This window comes from Trachymyrmex septentrionalis, unplaced genomic scaffold (genome assembly GCF_001594115.1).
Source record: "Trachymyrmex septentrionalis isolate Tsep2-gDNA-1 unplaced genomic scaffold, Tsep1.0 scaffold22, whole genome shotgun sequence".
Classification (NCBI taxonomy): Eukaryota; Metazoa; Arthropoda; class Insecta; order Hymenoptera; family Formicidae; genus Trachymyrmex; species Trachymyrmex septentrionalis.
In genome coordinates, this window is record NW_017305375.1 from 6,035,423 (window position 1) to 6,053,158 (window position 17,736).

The following is a 17,736-nucleotide window of genomic DNA, read 5'->3' on the forward strand; positions in this document are numbered from 1 at the left end:
ATTGTAGGTTTAATGTACTCGTAATACAAAATAAAAATAATAAAAATTAATTATCGTATCTGTATTTAAGAGACCAACAATTATACAATAATTTATTGCGACAACTTACCAGTTATAGGCTTTCCTCCGGTATTGATAGGTGGGTTCCATGCGAGACTGCAGCTATTAGGAGTGTAACCAAGAATTTCAGGTTGATTTGGTGCATCCGGTGGATCATACGGACTCTTGGCAATCACGGGTTTGCCCTCCAAGGGCTCTGACACACCATACATGTTCTCGGCACGAACTCTAAAGACATACTTTTTGCCTTCAGTCAAGCCCTTCGCCGTGAAGTTCGTCCGAGGAACATATCCTGGCACTTGTCGCCAATTGTCAGAATCATAATCAGAAACCTCGACAATGTAGTTCGTGATATCAGATCCGCCATTGTCCGCCGGTGGATTCCAGGACAGGCCGACGGATTCCTGCGTCGTACCAGTGTATTGCAAAGGACCCTGAGGTGGTCCAGGTTTATCCACGACTATCACTTCGATGTCAGCCGAATCTTTTCCATGCTCATTCGTCGCCGTCACAGTATACATGCCACCGTCATCTCGCACGGATTTTTCAATTAGAAGTTGTGTTCGATCGCTCTTGGTCTCAGTCTAAGAATATAATAAAAATAAGAAAATGTACGTGCACAGTAAAGAGTAAAGGCTATCATAACTAAAAAATAAAGACTAAGATATGAATTGAAAGGAACTCTACAAGACAAGAAATAAAATCTAAAATTTATGTTCTATAAATAAAAAAAAATATTGTAAAAGAAAATCTCTATACAAATTTTTTTAATTAATAAAAGCATTTAATTTATAGTTTAATTCAATTTATAATTATTATTCATAATTATTAATAAATTGTTGTATAGTTTGATTCAATTCAATTCCAGTCAAATTAATTGAATAAAAAATTATTTCTTATTATCTTTATTGCAATTCTATGTAAAACTAAATTGAAAAATAAACCTACAGATAAGCGAAGAGTTTCTATGAGCGATCTTCCATCCTTGGTCCATTCGATCTTTGGCGTGGGCGCGCCAGACAACGGTATGTTGACATTGATTGGTTCTCCAGCGCGAACTTTGATCTTACGTCCAATTAGAGCATCCAGATGAAGTTTTGGTTTCTCCTTCATAGGTTTAGCCGTGAACACGGATGAAGTCTCGCTCGGTTTTCCGGCACCTGCGGCGTTTATAGCCGATACGCGATATTCATATTGATGACCCTCGGTCACATGATCATCGTAATATTCAGGATATCTGACAGGTTCTTTGTTCTGCTTTATCCAACGACCTGTAGCACGATCACGACGCTCCACATCGTAACCAATGATCTTGGAGCCGCCGTTGCTAATAGGCGGAGTCCATTTGATCTTGATGTGATCTTTATCGGCGTCCACGCATTCTGGCTTGCCGGGTTGTCCAGGAACAACTAAGCAATTAATTGAATATAAAAATATGTTAACAAAGTAAGAAAACAATAAAAAGTGAACGTTTGGAAGAATTTAGATAAATTTCCATATCTATAAATTTATGAACTCGGAGAGAATTCAATATAAAAATATTAATTTTAAATTGTTATATTGTCATATTAAACAAATGAGAAACAATTTTGAGTCCTTAAGCGAGTCCTTAAAGATTCTAAAAATCATACTTAAATATATAATTAATGATCTTATAATAGTTTTAGAATGTTTTAATTGAAGTAATTATAATTTAAAACTAATAGAATTAATATTCTATTAATAGTACTTACCAAATTGATTTTTGGCAACAACAGATCGATCGGTGGTCAATGGTTCAGAGCGACCCTGAAGATTTTCTGCAGACACGCGAAATTCGTAGGTAGTTCCTTCCAGCAATCTTGGCACAGTGGCATGATTATACTTAGGATTAACATGTGTAACTGCTGGCACCCAACCACCACCATGCGTGAGATCGCGCTTTTCAATAACATATCCACTGTAAAATATAGAACAAACATGTATAAAAAATTATTTTGTGTACTATTAGTGCTATTCTGTTTTATATGTATATATTGTATAATTTGTAACACAAATTAACATAAAACTTATATAATTTTAATATGATAATTTCATTATAGACTTATAATTTAATAAATACAGAAAGAGAGAGAGGAGAAGAGGAGAGAGAGAGAGAGAGAGAGAGAGAGAGACAGAGAGAGAGAGTTAACAAGTCTAGGAAATTTGACCATACGGGAGAGTTGAACAATTATTTGAATATTTCATCTGGGATTCTTTCTATATTATTTTTAATGAAAGAAAAGTCACAAAGAGATTTTGTAAATTCAAAATATGTATCAAATAAAGTTCATTTCATAAATAATGTTGAAATATTTAAAAATTTACTTACGTAAGTTCGCTGCCTCCATTATCCTTGGGTGGCTTCCACGAGAGCGTGACGGATTGATTAGTGATTTCCTCATATTGCAAAGGACCTTCCGGTGGTCCAGGTTTATCCAAGACAGTCACTTGGAAGCTACCTTCATCTATGCCGCTGCTATTCTTTAGTAACAAATGGTATAATCCCGAGTCGGTTCTTTTAGCGTTGACGATATGCACAATTGTATGATAGCCAATCGATGTGATCGTCGTTCTGTCATTGGAAGTCAATTCGTTGCTTCCTACACTCCAAGTTGCGTCCGGCGTCGGTTCGCCGATGAAGTCGATATCCACGTGAAAAATAAGTCCAGCCTTGATACGAACGTCCTGTAAGGGCGTCTTAATTTTCGGAGCCACTAAACAAATTGAAGGAAGTTAAATGTAATATATAATGTTCAATGTAAATAAATTCACAATATATTAAAGATTTAGAATATAAAAAATAATTATGCTATATAAAATAATAATTTATAAATCTATAAAATTAAAAAATATTATTTATTGCTGTTATTTAAATTTTATTATACTGTTTAATCAAATAGTCACTTATTAAATTAATTATAAAAAAAAATTCACAACTTACGAAAACGAGGTTTGGCAGTGACGAGATCGCTAGGTTCCGACGGTTCAGATTGACCGGCGGCGTTGACAGCGATCACACGGAATTCATAATCCTGACCTTCTGTCAGATCCGGAACAGTCGTGCTGTTTTGGCCAGCCGGCACGTGTATTGCATTCACCCAGTAAGGGCTGCCCTTCTCCTTCTTCTGAACAATATAGCCTGTGATCGGTGATCCACCGTCATTCTTTGGCACCGGCCATTGTAAATCTACATGGTCTTTGTCCCAGTCCATGATTTGCGGTTTACCAGGCGCGTCCGGTTCATCTGAAAATCGCAGACGCACTTATTAATAACATTATTTTTTCAATGTACTTTTAACTTTAAGATTTTACGATATGCGCGAGTTGAATTATAACTCTTTTAATATCATTTTTATTTAATTTTAAAATATCTTTTTTTTTTTTTTTTTTTTTCAAATTACTCACCAAATTCATTCTTCGCGATGATGCTTTTCGTAGTCTCGAGCGGATCGGATTCTCCGATGTTATTAACAGCTTTAACACGGAATAGATATTCTTTGCGATGAATCAGACGGTTGACCTCGTGGCTCAACACCATGCTCATACCGGCGTCAGACCAAGTTCCACGAGACAAGTCCATCTTCTCGATAACATAGTGCAAAATAGGGCTTCCGCCATCATCAAGAGGGTGTCCCCATGTCAAGTGGCAACCCTCTTTAGTGACATTGCTGACATCCAAAGGCTTCTCTGGCGGTGCCGGTCTATCGAGGACAGTGACTCTCGCGCTGGCACTACAAATTTAAAATCATAATTTATTCAACTAACAATCATCAAAATTAAATTGTATTATAAAAAAATTTTGTTAAAAAAATTTCTTCAAATTAATTTTCAATATTAAAATCTTTTTCACATTGTCTTATTATTTGTTAAAATATTATTTTTAAATAAATGTATAAAATATTGTTTGTAAATTAATTTGATTAAGAGATTTTTCATTATCCAAATTAAAATTATAATCAAAGAATAACTATAATTTTTTTATTTGTCAAGTACCTGAAACTACCATGTTCGTTCTCCAAAGTTAGAGTGTAACGTCCAGTATCACCACGGACAGAGAATGGAATCTCGAAGGAAGTTTCAGTGTTAGTGGTGTACATCTCATGACGAGCATCGGACACAATCTGTACACCATCGCGATTCCACGTTGCCTTCGGTTTAGGTGACGCCACAATAGGAATGTTGTAACTGATCTTCTGACCGGCACGAACCACCAAATCGTGCAGCAAATGTGTGTCGAACGAAGGAGCAACTACAATTAAAGAAAAAATTATTAGAAGGCAATATCATTAGCAGAGAGAAAACATCTCCATTATTAAAAAAAAAAACAAATTATTGTAATAAAAAATATTACTTCTCAGAAAAAAGTCTTTATGAGAGAAAAATATGCATTTTAAAAAAAGACCCTACTAATACGAAAAAATACTTTATATATTTTTATAATAAAACCTTTTAAAATAATTTACTTATTAATTTCGACAAACACACACACATTTAAACTTACTGAAACGAGGCTTAGCAACGATTGGTGCCGATGCTTCGGACGGTTCACCAGGTCCGCCCTTGTTCACAGCGATGACTCTGAACTCGTATTCTTGACCCTCGGTCAGATCAGGTACTCTACCGCTGGTCTGGTTTCCGGGTATCTCGGCGGCTTTTTCCCATTGTCCGAAACGAGGTCGTTTTTCGATAATGTAGCCGGTTATAGGCGATCCGCCGTCTTTCTTAGGTGGTGTCCATTCCAGATCCACATGATCTTTATCCCAATCGGTGGCGACCGGCGTACCAGGTTTGTCTGGCTTGGCAAACGGATCCTTGGCAGTGATAGTGTCCATTCCCGTCAATGGCTGAGATTCGCCTTGCTTATTGACCGCTCGAACACGGAACTGATAGTCGTGTCCTTCAATCAGGTGGCCCACCTGTGCTGAGGTGGTGTTAGCCTCAGCCACAGGCACCCAGCGCATATTTTCCATGTCCATTTTCTCAACTTGATAGTATTGGATCTCAGAACCGCCGTCATCCTTGGGCGGCCGCCACTTCAGATTGCAGCCGTTTTTAGTGACGTTGTCGATCTTCAATGGACCTTCTGGTGGCAAGGGTACATCCAGCACGTTTACCGTTAATGTAGCAGAATCCTTGCCGTTCACATTCTTGGCCACAAGCGTATAGACGCCGGAATCGGAACGTTTTGCCTCCATCACGCGCACTTTAGTGTTGTAATCCTCATTAATGATCTTGATACGATCACTTGCCATCACTACGTTATCCTTTAGCGACCACTCCTTGCTTGGTGGTGGCTCGCCAGTTACCGGCACATCGAAGTCGAAGAAACTGCCAGCGCGCACTTTCACGTCCAGCATGTACTTCCTGTCGATCTTCGGTGGGACTAAACACAAAATATATAATATAATTAATTATATGTTATTAACCTTAGAAAGCCGGACTTATTTTTGGTTACCTTCCCGGCCTATATCTCTCACGCTATATCTCTGGACTGAATACGTATTTTTTAGTTCAAAACGCGTGAAATTTATATCTTGAAGTCAGACAAAGACAGAGAAATATGAATCAAATAAATAACATTTTATCTTTAATTAATTAGAATGCTTTAAAGAAATTTTATTGAAAAAATTTGCAAAAATGACTACTTTGGATTAAAAAATTCTCAAATTATTAAATTTAATGTTCAAGCAAAAACCTGTAGGATTTTTTTAGTTGACTTTTAGACCCTTTAAACTAACAAAAAAAAGTACGATATGAATCGCTCAAAAAAGTATAATTATTTAAACTATCGAAAATCGACATTTTTGAAGAATCTACATATTTTAAGTTTACAATTAATAAATAAAATTTTATTATTTGAACAATATAAAAGAGTAATAATATAAGTAGATAAAGGATTGTACATGTATAAATAGTATTATAGTATGTATAATTAAATTTATTAGAATTTAGTTTAGAGGGTAATGCAACATTCGCTCTAAAGCAATAAATCCGCCTCGACCGAGCGATCTCCAAAGACTGACAGAAATTATAAAATTTCTACTATAATACATATTTATTACATTGAAACATAATTTTTTTTAGTTCTACATTTTCGTGTACTTACTTTTATACTATTCGAAACTCAGTAAACATATATGTATTTAATAAAAAATAATGGGATACCCAGAACGCCGAAAACTTACAAGCTAATCACATGTCTCAAGTACCCTCTTTGAACTTTCGTTCTCACAACGAGAATAACGCAAAAAAAATACCCTTGCAGGCTTATCATATCTATAGACAGTTTTTTTTCAGCCTCAATTCAGGTCTTCAAATTATATTATAAAAAAGTTACAGCAATGTAAAAGATCGCATAGGGTACATTGTACTCATGTTCAGCTTCCTAGGGTTAAATTATAAATGCAACACCTACCAAATATTTTTAAGTTTTTTGTTTCTTGAACTTCTAAATTATAAAAACATTGTAAAATAATTCAATTCTTTTAAATATAGGTACATAAAATTTGATAAATTCTTTGCAAATGCTTACGATTCTTCGGTCGCGCTATATGGGACTTGGACGCCTCCGAAGCTTCGCCAGGACCAGCCTTGTTGACGGCTCTCACGCGGAATTCATATGGAGTTCCCTCGACTAGGTCGTCGACTCTTCCACGATTTGTGTCGCCATCAATTTCTGCGCATTTCTCCCAGGTCGGACTGTATTTGTCGCGTTTCTCTATGATGTAACCGGTGATTGGTGATCCACCATCTTCTTCAGGACGACTCCATTGAAGTTCAACGAAGTCCCTATCATAATCAATCACCTCGGGCGTACCTGGTTTTCCTGGTTCATCTACAAAAAATAAAATAATATAAAAAATGGGAAAATATAATATTGACACTTTGCAAATATTGGGGAATATAATAAATTACAAATAATTATAATAATTATATTGGAAATATATGACGCACTCAAATTTTTACTCGCAAATACCTAAAAATTATTATTTCAATAAAAAAATGTTTGTCTTACCGAAGGGATTCTTCGCCTCGATGCCCTGCATGGCGGTGAGAGGCTCAGATTTACCCTGCTTGTTAACCGCTCGCACTCTGAACTTGTACTTGTGCCCTGGCGTCAAGCCTTCCACTTGCAAGTTCGTTTCCGGTCCATCAGTCTCTCCGGCCGGCACCCAACGACCTGTGGCCTCGTCCATTTTTTCCACAACATATTTCTCAACTGGCTGCCCACCATCATCCTCAGGCGGTTTCCACGTGAGTTTGCAACCCTCGGCGTGCACGTCAGATGCGCGGAGTGGACCTTGAGGTGGACTCGGCTTATCCAGCACAGTTACTTTGACGAACGCCTCATCTCGGCCGTTAATATTCTCGGCAGTGACAGTGTATTTGCCGGATTCCGCACGCGTAGCCATTCGCACGTTCAAACTAGTGTTGTAATCCACGTGCTTTACTTTAACACGCTCACTCGGTCGGACCTCCTTACCGTTCAACATCCATTTGGTAGTTGGCGGTGGCTCACCCGTTACTTTACAATCAAAGTTAAAGTTTTGACCGGCCTTGATCTTTACTTCAATTAGGTTGGTACGATCAATCCTGGGCGCTAGATTGCGTGGTTTGGCGATGATAGTCGGCGTGGCGTCCGACGGTTCACCAGGTCCAGCTTTGTTCACGGCACGCACGCGGAATTCGTATGGTTGACCTTCAATAAGATCCGGTACTGTAGCGGATGTTTCATCTGCAGGCACCTCCAGTGCCTTCTCCCATTCGCCGTATTTGTCTTTCTTTTCAATTACGTAACCAGTAATTGGTGAACCGCCATCATTCTCCGGCGGAGTCCATTTCAAGTCGACGTGATCCTTATCCCAGTCAGTGGCTCGAAGATCACCCGGTTTGCCTGGTTCGTCTAAACATAGAAACAAAAATTTGATAAAAATTATGTCAGATTAAAAATAACATTTGTCTTTAAATTATGTTTCGTAATTTATATTTACACGATGTTTTATATAATTTTAATATATGTTTGATTAGCATACCAAATGGATTTTTGGCAACTATCGTCTGCTCCGCTTCCAAAGGTTTCGATTCGCCCTCGGCATTGACAGCAGCCACCCGAAAGAGATACTCCTTGCCAGGTGTTAGACCTGTCACCTCGAGAGCTATAAATAATTCATTTGACATAAATCAATACTATAAAATAAATTGTATGTATTTTAAAATAGCGAATTTGTAGCAGGAAAAACTTTATCAATAAAAAATGAAGAAATTTGAAGCGCTTTATATAAAACAAAAAATAATAGAAACAGGAATAATTACGCATCGTTTGAATGAAGATTTAATGGAACTGTGTGTGTTATGTCAGTTTTATGTTTTATTCAATTAATCAATCCGGCGACTTACTCGGTTCGGTAGAACGTCCGCAGGGTACCCAACATCCAGTCTCCGGATCCATTTTGTCCACTTGATAGTACTCGATGGGCGTGCCGCCGTCGTCTTTAGGTCTCTTCCACTTCAACTTGCATCCTTCCTTGTGTACATCTGACACTTGAAGCGGTCCCTCAGGCGGCGTCGGCTTGTCCGTCACCGTCACCTGCACCGTCACCGAGTCTTTGCCTGATGAATTGCTGGCGGTGACAGTGTAATCACCACTGTCGTCCCGCGATACCGGACGTATGCTAAACTTGGTATTGTAGTCGGTGTTGTCGATCTGCACCTTGCGATCGGAATGAAGCGGTATTGCGCCATAACGCCACTCGATATGTGGCGGTGGCTCGCCGATCACGTTGGCATCGAATTTCAGCATTGAGCCAGCGGACAGGGTAACGTCCCTCAAATTGCGCCTGTCAATCTTCGGGGCCACTGTAACGAATGATTGAATGATTAAGTACCGATATCATATTTAGACAAGCACACGATTCATTAAAATTATTTTTAGAATACGCGTACATTTTATGGCAAAAATACAAGGATTACTATCCTCTCAAGCGGAACAAGTTATTATAATATCAAAATGATTCCAAATGATCATTAAAAGTCATTTTTTAATCATTTCCGATTTATTTTAATATTATTTTGACGATATCATGACTTGTTGTTCTGCTTGAACTGCTATATGATCGATTGCTTGTATAATTAAGATCTTAAATGCACCTATCGATTGCTTGTATAATTAAGATCCTAAATGCACCATAATACCTATTATTAAGATAATATAGTATTTGGTATAATTCGTACATAACACTTATTTAAAGAAAAATGTTAATCAAATCAATTATAAATCATTGTACTAGTAAGAAAAATTTGTAAATGTTAAAATATTATAAATACTTACAGAAACGCGGCTTAGCGGTAAACGTCTTGCTTGCTTCACCGGGCTCTGACTGACCAGCCTTGTTTACGGCTATCACGCGGAATTGATAATCATTGCCTTCTATTAGACCATGTACCAAAGCTTTGGTGACCGGTGTCCCGGTCTCCAAAGCTTTCTCCCACATAGTGCTGTATTTATCTTTCTTCTCAATGATGTAGCCCGTGATAGGCGATCCACCATCGCTGACAGGTTCTTTCCAGGCAAGTTCAACCTGATTAGCTGTCCAATCGACCGGTTCCGGTGCTCCAGGTGCAGTTGGTACAGCTGTAAAAATTAATTATTATAATAAAATTAGCAATTAATATTAGTTTTAAAAAAATACTGAGCTGTCAGTGTTTTTATATAATACATTACGAAAAGAAGAAATAAGAATTAAAAACAAGAAAAATGCTACAAAGTAATTAATTTAAAAATAACAACTTATACATACTTCTGTCAATATACAAAAGCGTTAACAATCCAAACTATTTATACTTATCGAAGATGTTATTAAAAGATACACACACACATACGTAAAATACTATTTATTACTTTCGATAAATAAATTTTATAATATTCCACTTACTGAACGGATCTTTCGCTACGATCGAGCTAAAGGTTTCCAATGGTTCGGACTCTCCTTCTTTATTTAGTGCTTTGACTCGGAACTTGTACTCATGTCCTGGTGTAAGCCCTTCAACCTTCATCTCGGGCCCAGTAGTTTTACCAACTGGTAACCAGACACCAGTCTCTGGATCGAACTTCTCTACGAGATAGCCCTCAATTGGTTCTCCACCGTCATCCTTAGGTTTCTTCCATTTAAGCGTACATCCTTCTTTATGCACGTCGGATACTTCTAATGGTCCTTCTGGTTTGCCAGGCTTGGCTGATAGACAAACAAAATTTAGATTAAATTGTTATATAAGTAAAAATATAAGATTATACTCGGAGAATGAATTTTTATTACAGATTATTGAACATTAAGTACTTTTATTTTTAATATTTGACAAAGAGAAAAACAATAAATAAAACAGTTTATTCATTATAGACTGATAATAATTTTTAGTACCTACTAATAAACAAGAAGGGCTATTAGCTAAACGATATCATTTAATGTAGTTATTCAGAATATAAAAATAATCACTATTTTAATAAACAATACTGATCGGATCACTATCAATGTTAACCAAATTTTAAAATTACGACATAAAAATAGCAGTTATTCGTACAATATTTTAGTCAAGTAAAACATAAATATAAAAAAGTACTAAAAAATTACTATCTTATATCCATTAAATCCATGTATTAGAACGTTTCGATAGATAAAAGTGGTTCATCTACGATTATATAGAGTATACATATATAATAGAAATAATAATATACAATTATTTTCCTTAATTATAAAACTTGCAAAACATTAACTGTAAAAATTACTCACAGACAACGGTGACTTCGACTTCGGCGGTATCGGATCCATGCTGATTGACTGCTGTGATCTTATAAGTGCCACTATCCTTACGTTCGGGTTTGTCGTTGAAGAATTTACTATTGTAAGGCACATTCTGTATTCTGCGATGTGTGGTTTGCTGGATGCTCTTATTGTTGATTACCCATGTGACGTCTGGCGGTGGTTCTCCGATAATTTTAACGTCAAAGTGGAACGCTTCGTTCTCGCGTACAGTTATATCGCGCAGATTACGTCTGTCAATCTTCGGCGGGACTGAACAGTCAAAAGAAATAACATCATAATTAATAAATCTATTCCTCATATCCATTAAAATTTTAAAAAAATTTTTAAATATATTCTTCTCAATAAAAAATCTTGAATCACAAATTTAAAAGAATTTTTTTATGTAAAAATTTTTGTTGAAAAAATTTTTGTAAAATTTTTAAAAAATCTTAAGTGTTCTAAAGATTATTTAACGAAAGAGACAAATAATAAAATATTTTTAATTATCTGAACTCACGTCTTCGACTCTTGGCGGTAATCGGTTTGCTAGCGTCGGACGGTTCACCGAGACCGGCAGCATTAATGGCCTTGACCCTGAATTCATATTCGACACCCTCGTCGAGATTGTCGACGCGGCCCTTGCAATCCGGCCCAGTCTCGCACGCCTTGATCCACTTGGGTGCGCCCTTCTCCCGCTTCTCGATCACGTATCCGGTGATTGGAGATCCGCCGTCTTTTAACGGTGGAGTCCATCGCAGATCTACGTGATCCTTGTCCCAATCGGTCGCCTCCGGACGTCCTGGTGCACCAGGCTCATCTGTAGTATAAATAAAACTGTTATTACTTATCTAAACTGAGAAATGTAAGAAAAAAAATTTCAAGGATTAATTTTGAAAAGTATAATAATTGATAATTGATCACAATTTGGTCTCATTGGACGTGGTGTTACTCTTCACAAACGTCCCCATAGATGTTGCTTTGGAGTCAGCGAAAAATAAAGCTACATATAAAAAAAGATGTAACTTTTCGAAAACAGATTTTCTAACAGTAGTTCAGTTTGTCTTAAATTCCACATATTTTACATTTGACAATGTCATTTATAAACAGTCCTTTGGCACATTCATGGATTCTCCCTTGTTACCCATCATTGCGGACTTAGTTGCTACAAAGTTTAAAAAACACCGCGTTACGTTCACTTAACAACCAATTACCGTTTTTTTATCAATATGTTGACGAGATATACGGCAATCCTATTATCTGATATAGTAACAATATGAGAACACTTCAATTTACTCCATATCCCATGACTCCTATTCACTTTGGAAAACGGAGGAGGGTCACTAAACTTTTTGGATATAACCACGAAGAAAGAAGGGAAGTCCTTGACTTTTGATTGGTACCACAAACCAAGTTACTCAGGTAGATACCTGAATTTTTTATCTAATCACCGATCTCCCAAGAAGAGAGGTACCATCATAGGTTTAGTTGATAAAGCATTATTATTATCCGACGCAGAAATTCTTTATACGGAGAATTTAAAATTTGTAATTAATACTCTATTCGAGAATGACTCTATTCGAGAATAACTATCCATTCGATTTCATTTTTAATACCGACATTTTTAATATCAACAAGAGAATCCACAGCCTCATGAAACAAAAAGTAGAAACGTGTATTCACTCAAATAATAAGATCGAATCTGATAAAACTTCGTAGTTCACAATTATATTTATACCTTCTATTACCGATAAATTTAAACAATTTAATAGTAAAGACTAAAAAGTCGAATTTTATAGTATCAATAAATTACAGAAATTTATTAAAGTTCAAAAAGATCCTCGATCCCACTCTACCAAGACCAATGTAATCTACAAGGTCAATTGCTGGACTGCGATGCTACATGTGGGACAAACGCCGGGTAGACAATTAAAAACGAGAATTACTAAACATCGCAATCACATCCGGAATACTTCTATCCGCTCCGTGATAACAGAACACAGGTTGCAGCAGGGACACGAATTTAAGATAACATTATAATTCTAGATGAAAAACCATACTATAACAAATGCCTAATCTCGGAAATGTTAAATATTAAAAAATAGAAAAACAGCATCAACTTACAGACAAATACGGAAGGACTTCCACAAAGCGTCATGTAATACAATGTAACGTTAAGTTAGTGTAATGTGAAGTTTTTTAAATTAAATTTATATTTCATATCAATTTTTCAGAATGTTAAAACTTTAAACATTTATTACACATATCTACAATATATTTGAATTTGACTCTACTTTGCCCTTCGATATTCTTGATATTTTTATTAATAATTGTTAAAGTTTTATTAATTAAAAGATTTTTTAATTGTTTTACATTTAAATAATGAAGAAGAAGAAAATTGTATTTATGATATTCGTCATACAAAATTTTAATATAAAACATTTAAGTAATTTAAAATTAAATAAAAAGATAGATTTAAGAAATTAGAAATCTTACCAAATGGATTCTTGGCAACGATTCCATGCTCGGTCTCCAATGGTTCGGATTCGCCTTCCGCGTTTACAGCCGCAACTCGGAACTTGTATTCTTGTCCGGGCACCAAATTCTCTACCTCCATCATGGGTTCTTTAGTGCGTGCGACAGGTATCCATCTACCGGTTTCTGTATCCATCTTCTCGACCACATAGTGATCCAAAGGTGCACCACCATCATCTGCTGGTGGATTCCACTTGAGAGTACAGCCCTCTTTATGTACGTCGGAAACCTTGAGCGGTCCTTCAGGTTTGCTAGGTTTGTCCAGTACCAGGATCTCGATGGACGCCTCATCTTTGCCAGAACTATTCTCCGCCTTCAAAGTCAACGTGCCACAATGCGCCCTGGTCGCCGATGAGACCACGAACTTGGTCTTGTAATCCTCCGTTTCGATTGTCAAAACATTGCCGGATTCCTGCTTAGCCTTGTTCAGGAACCAAGTCTTACTTGGCGGTGGTTCACCCGTAACTTTGACGTCCAGCCGAATGACATTACCGGCCTTGATTGTGATATCCTTCAGGTTTGTGCGATCGATCTTGGGCGCGGCGTAGCGATCCTTAGCGATCAGGGTTTCGCTGGGCTCGCTGGGCTTGCTCTGGCCACCTTTGTTCACGGCCTTAACTCGGAATTGATATTTTTGACCCTCCACAAGATCTGGCACTTTGGCTTCGGTTTTGTTACCCGGAACTTCCGCGGCTTTCTGCCATTTGCCATACTGATCTTTCTTTTCAATAATATATTTTTCAATTGGTGCACCGCCATCCTTCTTCGGGGCTTTCCATTTCAAGTCAACATGATTCTTCGACCAGTCCTTCAATTCGGGTTTGCCGGGCGCATCGGGTTCAGCTGTAATTAGAAGTAAATGTTTTACAAATATTTTATTATAAGTATATTTTTTAAGATGTTATAATATAATTAAAAGAATTTTTAAAATTTATAAGGAATAATAAAAATAAAATGTTTACAATAAGGATTTTTGGCGGTTGTCGGTATGGACGTTTCTAGAGGTTCGGATTCGCCCTCGGAGTTGACAGCTTTGACACGGAATTGATAATCCTTGCCCTCGTTTAATCCAGACACGTCTGCTTCTGGAATTTTGCTGGTACCGCATGGTACCCAACGTCCAGTGTCCACATCCATCCTTTCGATGACATAATGATCAACCGGTTCGCCACCGTCTTCATCGGGTTTGTCCCATTTCAGCTTACAACCCTCGGCCGTCACATCAGACACTTCAAGCGGTCCTTTCGGTTTGCCAGGCTTACTTAGAACCTGATAAACATTAAATAAACAATCAATTATATTTAACAAAGGATGTTCTAACAAACAATTCCATATTCTTAACAGAATTTAACTTACATAATTAAAATTGCAAAGCAATTGTCATACAAACCTGAAGCTCGACGTCGACCTGATCAGTGCCACTGTCATTCTTGGCAATAACGGTGTACGTGCCGGTATCCGAACGCTGAAGCTTATTGAGGATGAACATAGTATGATAATCCTCGTTCTCAATCTTGAGTCGATCCATGCTCTTCAGCACCTTATCCTTGAGTTTCCACGTAACAACTGGTGGCGGCTCACCCTTGATGTCAGCCTCAAGTCGCAGCATCTGGCCAATTCGCATGACTTTCTTGTGGAGATTTTTACGATCAATATGCGGTGCCACTAAAAATAGATAGTAAAATTAGATAATTATTATACTGCAAGAAATAAATTTATAATATCTAACAATAAAACAATAAAGTTATATATATGACGCTTACAGAATCGAGGTTTAGCCACGACGCTTTTTGAAGTATCGCTGGGCTCGCCAGGTCCAGCTTTATTGACCGCCACGATCCTAAATTCGTATTCATGACCCTCCTGGATACCGTCAGTCACTTTAGCGGCCGTTCGGTCTCCCGGAACCTTAGCAACATCTACCCATTGTCTGCCTTCTTTATCTCGCATCTGCACAACGTACTTCTCGATCGGCGCACCACCGTCATCCTTGGGAGGAGTCCATTCGAGATCGACAAAGTCTTTGTCCCAGTTCTTGAGTTCTGGTCGACCAGGTTTACCCGGTTCATCTAAAATAAAAAATAATTAAGTTTTTAAGTTTTTAAACTAAAATTTTTCAGAGTTCGAATACATACCGAATGGATTTTTTGCTATGATGGACTTGTCAGCTTCCAAATCATCGGATTCTCCTTCTCTATTGACAGCTTTCACGCGGAATTTATATGGTTTACCTTCCTGCAATCCTGTAATGGTTGCTTCAGGTTCGGTACTACGACCACAAGGTACCCATTGTCCAGTAAGAGGATCCAGCTTCTCGATCTCATAGTATTCGACCGGTGAACCACCATCATCTTCGGGTTTGTCCCATTTGAGTTTACAGCCATGTTTGTTAACATCACTCACTTCCAAGGGACCCTGAATTAAAAACGAGATATTTAATCAGATTATCAAGACAAAAAACTTATAAGCTAGACAATTAGAATAATTAAAATAATTAAAATAATTAGTAATCAATATTACAATTAGTAATAAATAATTATTAATAGTATTGATAATAATATAATGTAAAATTTTTACTTTTGGCTTGCTGGGTTTGCCAAGAACAGTGATTTCTACTTCAGCAGTATCCTCGCCGACTTCGTTCTTCGCATTGATCACGTATTTGCCGGTATGTGCGCGTTTAGTTTTTAGTATAAAGAATTTCGTGTTGTAATCAACATTGTCGATTCGTATCGTGTCATCTGATACGAGCTCCTTATCTTTGAAGGTCCAAGTAACTTTTGGCGGCGGCTCGCCAATAATGTTTATATCCAGACTTACGGTAAGGCCAACTTTTACCGTTATGGGTTGCAGATTCGTACGATCAATAAACGGTTTCACTGCAAAATAAAAATGAAAAAATCAGATATCGATAAATTTATATAAATTTTTATATAAATAGATTTAAAAAATTGAATTTAAATAAATCTTAATAAATAATTTTACATAAAATATTATGTATACGATTATTTCTTTAATAATGCAATATACGTTTATATTTTCAATCTTTTTGATAAAGGACTGTAATTTATTAAAATGACGTAATACTTACACCAACGAGCTTTAGCGGTGTGCGGATTGGTAGCCTCGCTAGGTTCACCAGGTCCAGCTTTATTAATGGCGCGTACTCTGAATTGATACTGATTGCCTTCTTCTAAACGTGGAACTGTGCCAGTACATACGGGCCCTTGCACTTCAGCAGCCTTCACGAAATTAGTACCGAATTTATCCTTCATTTCGATGATATATCCAGTAATTGGTGCACCGCCGTCTCTTATTGGTGGTTCCCACTTAAGCTTTACCATATTCTCCGACCAATCGACAATCTCTGGAAGTCCAGGCGCCGCTGGAGCATCTAAAATATTTCATAAAGTATGCCGTAAGTTTTTTTGCTTGTTCTCTTTTAATAATTAAAAAAATTATAAAATAAACGATATAACTAAATAAATAGATTTTTAAATCGTCTTCTTTGTTTGATATTGTATCGTAATGTTTATTTATTTGCTATTAGAAAAAGAAACAAGCATATTATTCATAATTATTAAAATAATATTTCTACATATCTGTAACAAATTTAATTATGAAATTAGTTAGTACCATCCATATTGATAAATTCTTAATTACTATAATATAATTTTTCTGGAAAGTAAGAAAAATATCTATAGCTTATGTGTATGTATCTAAAATTACTTAATCTAAACAATATAAGTTTATTGAGCTCTTAATATTAAAAATAATAGTACAATACAACAAAAACATAATGCTAATTATTAACCTGATTAAGAATCAATATATACCTATGGTGAAAAAATTAAATCTGTAAATTAAGCGCATTCATAACAACTATGTATAAGCTCTTAATTGCCTGGTTGTATTGTAATATTATACTTAATCTAAAATAGAACAATACGTATAAAAATAAATATGTGTATGAACATTGTAATAAACATTAGAGTACTATACCATATGGATTTTTAGCTACGATGGCAACGTCGGTTTGCAGAGGTTCTGATTCTCCCTCTTCGTTCACAGCCTTCACACGGAATTCGTATTTATGGCCAGGTTCCAAACCGGTAACTGCGTGTTCAGTTTTATCAGGGTCCACGATACCGGCTGGTACCCAACGACCTGTCGTCACATCCATTTTTTCTACTATGTAACTGGACAGGGGAAGTCCACCATCGTCTTTCGGCTTACTCCACTTCAATTTGCAGCCCTCCTTGTGCACGTCGGTCACTTCTAGTGGTCCTTCCGGCTTTCCAGGCTTGTCTACAAAATTACATAATAA

General features: G+C 36.8%; 1 protein-coding gene across 1 annotated transcript in view; it reads right to left on the reverse strand.

Annotated features, from left to right (window-relative positions):
- Positions 1 to 17,736, reverse strand: part of LOC108748299 (twitchin) — a 97,478-nt gene that overhangs the window by 14,758 nt on the left and 64,984 nt on the right. The window contains exons 91-114 of the mRNA XM_018486349.1: positions 17,412 to 17,717; positions 16,501 to 16,803; positions 15,987 to 16,288; positions 15,545 to 15,824; positions 15,173 to 15,478; positions 14,800 to 15,074; positions 14,372 to 14,678; positions 13,371 to 14,252; positions 11,395 to 11,694; positions 10,866 to 11,147; positions 10,014 to 10,313; positions 9,410 to 9,712; positions 8,479 to 8,937; positions 8,115 to 8,237; positions 7,097 to 7,984; positions 6,614 to 6,916; positions 4,583 to 5,464; positions 4,075 to 4,330; positions 3,487 to 3,812; positions 3,023 to 3,325; positions 2,411 to 2,795; positions 1,794 to 1,999; positions 1,009 to 1,469; positions 110 to 644 (exon numbers count right to left, since the gene is read on the reverse strand). Of these exons, the coding sequence (XP_018341851.1) occupies positions 110 to 644; positions 1,009 to 1,469; positions 1,794 to 1,999; positions 2,411 to 2,795; positions 3,023 to 3,325; positions 3,487 to 3,812; positions 4,075 to 4,330; positions 4,583 to 5,464; positions 6,614 to 6,916; positions 7,097 to 7,984; positions 8,115 to 8,237; positions 8,479 to 8,937; positions 9,410 to 9,712; positions 10,014 to 10,313; positions 10,866 to 11,147; positions 11,395 to 11,694; positions 13,371 to 14,252; positions 14,372 to 14,678; positions 14,800 to 15,074; positions 15,173 to 15,478; positions 15,545 to 15,824; positions 15,987 to 16,288; positions 16,501 to 16,803; positions 17,412 to 17,717 (9,273 nt within the window). The remainder of the gene's footprint in view (positions 1 to 109; positions 645 to 1,008; positions 1,470 to 1,793; positions 2,000 to 2,410; positions 2,796 to 3,022; positions 3,326 to 3,486; positions 3,813 to 4,074; positions 4,331 to 4,582; positions 5,465 to 6,613; positions 6,917 to 7,096; positions 7,985 to 8,114; positions 8,238 to 8,478; positions 8,938 to 9,409; positions 9,713 to 10,013; positions 10,314 to 10,865; positions 11,148 to 11,394; positions 11,695 to 13,370; positions 14,253 to 14,371; positions 14,679 to 14,799; positions 15,075 to 15,172; positions 15,479 to 15,544; positions 15,825 to 15,986; positions 16,289 to 16,500; positions 16,804 to 17,411; positions 17,718 to 17,736) is intronic.